This window comes from Scyliorhinus canicula, chromosome 1, assembly GCF_902713615.1.
Source record: "Scyliorhinus canicula chromosome 1, sScyCan1.1, whole genome shotgun sequence".
Classification (NCBI taxonomy): domain Eukaryota; kingdom Metazoa; phylum Chordata; class Chondrichthyes; order Carcharhiniformes; family Scyliorhinidae; genus Scyliorhinus; species Scyliorhinus canicula.
The window spans coordinates 297,182,310-297,188,309 of NC_052146.1; the positions used below are offsets into that span (position 1 = coordinate 297,182,310).

Below are 6,000 nucleotides of genomic sequence, written 5' to 3' on the forward strand. Positions count from 1 at the left end.
ATTTTTTACATACTTCTGTTTGGTTAAGAGGGTCTTTTTTAAAACTTACAAATAAATAGAATTTTCTGAACCGACTTTCAAAATCGGCCAATGAAACAGGCTTCAACATTCTGAATGTTAAAATCTATGAAGGTGCATTTATTTTCTTCTCAAAAATTTACCGTGCTTGTGCTTCTGCTGTGCAGGTATCGGAATATCTGTAGTTTGATTTATTTCAAATGAGGGAGGGGAGAAAAAAAACTACTGATATTTATAAACGTTATTTAAATGCTAGTGGCTCTTTCGTGGCAATGCCCACGATAGGTTGGATGGTGCACTGTTTTATAACAGGAGCATTATACCAATTAATCCTCTGCTAAAGGGGTTGTGTTTAACCTTGGCTGTCCCCTGCATCACTATTTTAAGACCGCGAGATCAATTTTCTGTAAATGAGCACACCTTGAAGTCGGCTGCAGTAGCAGAGGGAAGTTCGCCAATCGGTGGGTGCTTGCTCGGTGGAAAATTCCTCCAATTGTCCCCTTTTTACGTAGTGCTTTTGATGCTCTGAAATTAGGTGAACATGTGCTGGGGCAAGATTTTTTGCGCGCATATGTAGATATTAAGGGCTATAGAAAATGGTAGATTGGGAATAAAATACTTCGAAGTATGTGAATAGTTTTAATTGCTAATTTAGTTTCTGATTTTTCTGTGCTAATTGCATATTTGCACACATTTTATTTTATAGGTCCCTCACTATTTTAAAAAAATTATTAGTGACCTGCATTCACAACTCGTTCTGTGTAGTCTTTCCTCAATCTTTCTTTGGTCATGATTGTATGTTTTATGTTTCTGATGCCAGATATGCATGCTCTAAAGTCAAGCCCCATATGTGTTTTTAAGTACTTTCTGTGTGTGCCTTCTGTGTAGTGTAATTATAAAAATATTTAAGGTTGACCCACTGATTTTAAACTAAATAGCTGGTTTGCATTTTTGCACCCACAAGCGAGAAAATCTCTTAAAGCCAACATCCTCTTTGCTCCTGCTGAGCTCTTGCTCTGTATTCTGGACTGCTAGGTTCCACGGACATGATTTTTACAGTGCTGTTCTAACTATTGCCCTTCCAGCCTAAGATCATTCCAAATGCAATATGTGGGATTTGTCTAAAGGGTAGAGAATCCAACAAGAAAAGCAAACCTGAGGCACTCATACACTGCTCCCAGTGCGACAACAGTGGTAAGTAAGCCTACATTAACTGGTGAAAACTATTCAGCCTCGTGCGTAATGTCTCATGTGATTTGTTCTGCTCTGAAAATGATAGCGAACAGGTTAACGCTAAGACACCAAACCACACAGGAGCTTCAAATTACCACACGGTGAATTGTTCAGTTATGCACTCTTACCTGTATAAAAATAATTTGGGTGAATTGTGTGAGAATAACACTTCAGCTAATTTTTTTAAAAATTCAGAAGAAAGTTCCTTACTCAGAGTGGTTAGAACATGGAACTTGCTATCCCATGGAGTAGTTGAGAAAAGTAGCAGTGATGCATTTTAAGGGGAAAGTAGGTAAGTACATTTGGGGGAAAGCAATAGAAATATGTTGTTGACGGGGTGAAGTAAAGTTGGGTGGGGGGAGGCTCATGTGAAGCAGTAACACCACCATAAACCTCATGCAAAAGCAAAATCCTGCAGATGCAGGAAATCTGAAATAAAAAACGGAATATGCTGGAAGTACTCGGCAGGCTCGACAGCACCAGCGGAGAGAGAAGCAGGGTGAACATTTAGGTGATGAGAGGCATGGATAGGGTGGATAGCCAGAGACATTTCCCCAGGGTGGAAATGGCTGTCACTAGGGGACATAATTTTAAGGTGGTTGGAGGAAGGTATAGGGGAGATGTCAGAGGTCGCTTCTTTACACAGAGTGGTGGGTGCATGGAATGCACTGCCAGCAGAGGTGGTTGGAGTCAGAGTAGGGACATTTAAGCGACTCTTGGGCAGACACATAGACAGCAGTAAATTGAAGGGGTGTAGATAAGGTTGATCTTGGATTAGGATAAATGGTTGGAATAACATCATGGGTTGAAGGGCCTGTGCTGTGCTGTACTGTTCTATGTTCTATATCAGGCTGATGATCTTTTGGTGAGAACTTGTGCCAAATGGTGACCTGATGGAGTTCTGATGAAAGATCATCGACCTGAAATGTTCCTTCTTGTTTCTCTTCATAGATGCTGACTGACCTGCTGAATATTTGCAGCATTTTCTCTTTATCACTAGCAGGGGCCTGTCGGGCTGATATGGCCTGTTTTTGTGTTTTCAGTTCTATTAATAAATGGTGGGTGGAGAGGGACAGCTTGCATTTCACCTGCAAGTCGTAATTAACACAAACACGATTGCTGTTGTTCTGCAGGATCGTCCTAGTTGGTGAAGTGACTTGGTGACTGATTCTTGAAAAAAAGCGTACTTTTGAGTGGATAATTTGCAATGCTTTCCATAGGTCACCCATCCTGCTTGGATATGTTGTCGGAGTTGGTGTCCGTAATAAAAACCTACCCGTGGCAGTGTATGGAATGCAAGACCTGCATCGTGTGTGGCCAGCCGCATCACGAGGAAGAGATGATGTTCTGTGATCAGTGTGACCGTGGGTATCACACTTTCTGTGTAGGAGTCGCCTCCATCCCTTCAGGTAATGTTCATTTGCGTTTCGAGGCACAGGGTGTGATACGTGTTGCTGAAATTCTACTGCCAGCTATTGGGAAAAGTGTAAATGGTCATAGGGTCTTGTAGGAGGTGAGATTATTAACCTGAAGAATTGAACGTGCCTTGAATTCACAATTCACTAAGAACAATGTATTGAAGATAATTTACTTAGAACATCAGTGTGGTTGTATTGTAAAATACACAAATTATATATAGCCTTATTCAGGAAATTGTTATTTTGTGCACTTCAGAAAATTTGAATTAGAAATGAAAATGAAAATGAAAAATGAAAATCGCTTATTGTCACGAGTAGGCTTCAATGTAGTTACTGTGAAAAGCCCCTAGTCGCCACATTCCGGCACCTGTCCGGGGAGGCTGGTACGGGAATCGAACCGTGCTGCTGGCCTGCTTGGTCTGCTTTAAAAGCCAGCGATTTAGCCCAGTGAGCTAAACCAGATTAGAGCAATCTCTAGAGTTTCTCTTTGTTCAGTGAGATTATGGCTGATCTGTGACTGGGCTCCATTTACTTCACTTTGTCTCATATTTCTCTCCACCTTTGGTTAACAAAAAACTATTAATATTTGATTTAAAATTTACAGTAGGCCTTACACCAGTTGGAGTGTTCCAAATTACCACATGTGTGTAAAGGTATTTGCTAACTTCACTACTGCAAAGTCTGGCTCTAATGTTTTAGACTTGTGCCCAAGTCTAATTGTTTTAAAAACTGCTAGAACTACTCAATAGGTCTGGCAGCATCTGTGGAGAGAGAAGCGGAGCTCGTTTTTCAGTTCGCAGAACTCCTAGCTTCCCAGCCAACGAAAATAGTTTATCTCTATCCCAACTGTTTCCTTTAATGTCTTGAGAACTTCTATCAAATTATCCCTCAACCTCTAAACTCCGGGGCTACAAGTATAATTGTGCAAACTCCTCGCACTTTATAAACTTGGAAGTTTGGGTATCATTCTGGTACGCCTACACTGCACTCCCTCCACGACTTGTATATTCTTCCAAAACTGGAACTGCTCACATTACTCTGGTCATAGTGGTCATAGAACATACAGTGCAGGAGGAGGCCATTTGGCCCATCGAGTCTGCACTGACCCACTTAAGCCCTCACGTCCACCCTATCCCCGTAACCCAATAATCACTCCTAACCTTATTTTTCTTTGGACACTAAGGGCAATTTAGGATGGCCAATCCACCTAACCTGCACGTCTTTGGACTGTGGGAGGAAACCCACGCAGACACGGGGAGAACGTGCAGACTCCGCACAGACAGTGACCCAGCAGGGAATCGACCCTGGCGCTGTGGAGCCACAATGCTGTTCACTGTGCTACCGTGCTGCCCAGGTCAAACCAGGATTTTGTGTAGCTGAATGAGCTAAATTACAAAGTGGAAATTATGTGCGTGTAACCTCAATTACCAGTTACTTTGAATGAAAAAGTTACTTTATAAAGGCAACAAAAACAGAAAATACTGGACGATCTCAGCAGGTCCGACAGCATTTGTGGGGAGGAAAGGGAGCGAATGTTTCAAGTCGGGATGACTCTTTGTCAAAGCTAGAGAGACCGGAAATTGGGTCAGATTTATTTATACTGTAGTGGGGGGGGGGGGGGGGGGGGGGAGTTGGGGGAGCGGTGGGGCTGGATAGGGGCCCAGTGGTAGGTGGAGATTGATGAAGATGTCGAGGACAGAGACCAGAGGAATGTAAATGGGGGTGATTAAGGCTAAGTAGAGTGCTGATAGTGGCACAGAAAGAGATTAGAATGTGTGAACAGCAGAACAAAGGTGAGCAGTATGCATTTTTGAATGCAATTTGCTGTTTGCAGATCCAGACAGCAGTACGAGATTCATGTATTCACAGTGCAGTGGAGGGACAAACTCCCATCCAAAGGCAGCAAACGAATGAAAAATAGGAAAGAAAACCCTGCAAAATGCATTAGATCCGATCTCGCACGCGCAGACTGAATGATCAGAATAATGTGCTGCTAAATACTAATTGGTCACCTTAGCCTTTGAGGTTTTCTTATTTGATTTTCTGGCACCACCTAAGTGTGTTCTTTGTGGTAGAATCAGAATTATTCAGATGATCTGCTGGTTCATAATATCTTCTTTACACCAGGCCCCTTCAGATTCCATTTCAGTGAAACTGTTGGGCATTTCTGTGTCTGCATATCATGGTTGCAACCTATGCATAATACAGTGTAACACTCTTGTGAACTGTTTCAGGTCGTTGGATTTGTGAATGCTGTGCAAATGTTCCTTCTACAACCAAGAAAGGCGGACGGAGAGGAAAAAGTAACAAAGAAGGATAAAGCTACCACATCAGAACCAATCGGGGAAATGTGTGGCCAGGTTAAAGTTCCTGTCGAAGCTTTGGTTGACTAGGAATAGCAGGTGCTTTTGTGATCTCAATGTGTTTTTATAAATACCCTTTACATTATTTGTACGGAAAAGTTATTTTGAATTGAATAAAATGACAGACTGAAAGAATACCAAGTGGTTGCCTATATTTATTTGAGGTGACATTGTGCTGCCTGGATTTTTCATCTAATTGCAAACTGCAGCAGAATTTGTGGACAGAAATCTGATTATTTAGTTGCCTTAGTAGGGATATGGGAACAGGAGCAGGCCATTCAGCCCCATGGGCCTGTTCTGCTGCCAATCAAATCATGGCTAGTCTGTAGCTCAACTCCATTTACCCACCTTTGCTCCATATCTTTGATACCCAATAAATATCAGTTGATCAAAGGTCATTGACCTGAAAAGTTAATTCCTTCCATAGATACTATTTGACCTGAATCTGACCTACAGAGGCTGATTTAGCACAGTGGACTAAATAGCTGGCTTGTAATGCAGAACAACGCCAGCAGTGCAGGTTCAATTCCCGTACCGGTCTCCCCGAACAGACGCCAGAATGTAGCGACTAGGGGCTTTTCACAGTAACTTCATCGAAGCCTACTTGTGACAAGAAGCGATTATTATTATTATTATTATTATTAATAATATTTCCAGCATTTCCTGTTTTAATTTCAAATATCAGTTGATCTCTGTTTTAAAAATTATCCCAGGATTCATAGCCTTTTCGGGGGGAAAGATCCAAGAATTTACCAGCCTTTGAGTCGAAAAAGTGCTTGCTGATTTCACTCCTGAATGGTCTAGCTTTAGGATTGTAGCTTCTCGTTGTCAATTCCTACCAGGGGAAATAACTTCCCCATATCTGCACCCTAGGTTGAATAAACTCGAATTGTTTTCGTTGGAAAGATGGAGGCTGAGGGGGAGACCTGATTGAGGTTTACAAAATTACGGGAGGTATAGACGTGGTG

General features: G+C 42.0%; 1 protein-coding gene across 1 annotated transcript in view; it reads left to right on the top strand.

Annotated features, from left to right (window-relative positions):
• phf10 (PHD finger protein 10) overlaps positions 1-5,169 on the top strand; it is a 37,929-nt gene extending 32,760 nt beyond the window's left edge. Inside the window, exons 10-12 of the mRNA XM_038815890.1 lie at positions 1,104-1,212; positions 2,472-2,660; positions 4,904-5,169. Of these exons, the coding sequence (XP_038671818.1) occupies positions 1,104-1,212; positions 2,472-2,660; positions 4,904-4,989 (384 nt within the window). The 3' untranslated portion in view covers positions 4,990-5,169. The remainder of the gene's footprint in view (positions 1-1,103; positions 1,213-2,471; positions 2,661-4,903) is intronic.
• The last annotated feature ends 831 nt before the right edge of the window (positions 5,170-6,000 follow it).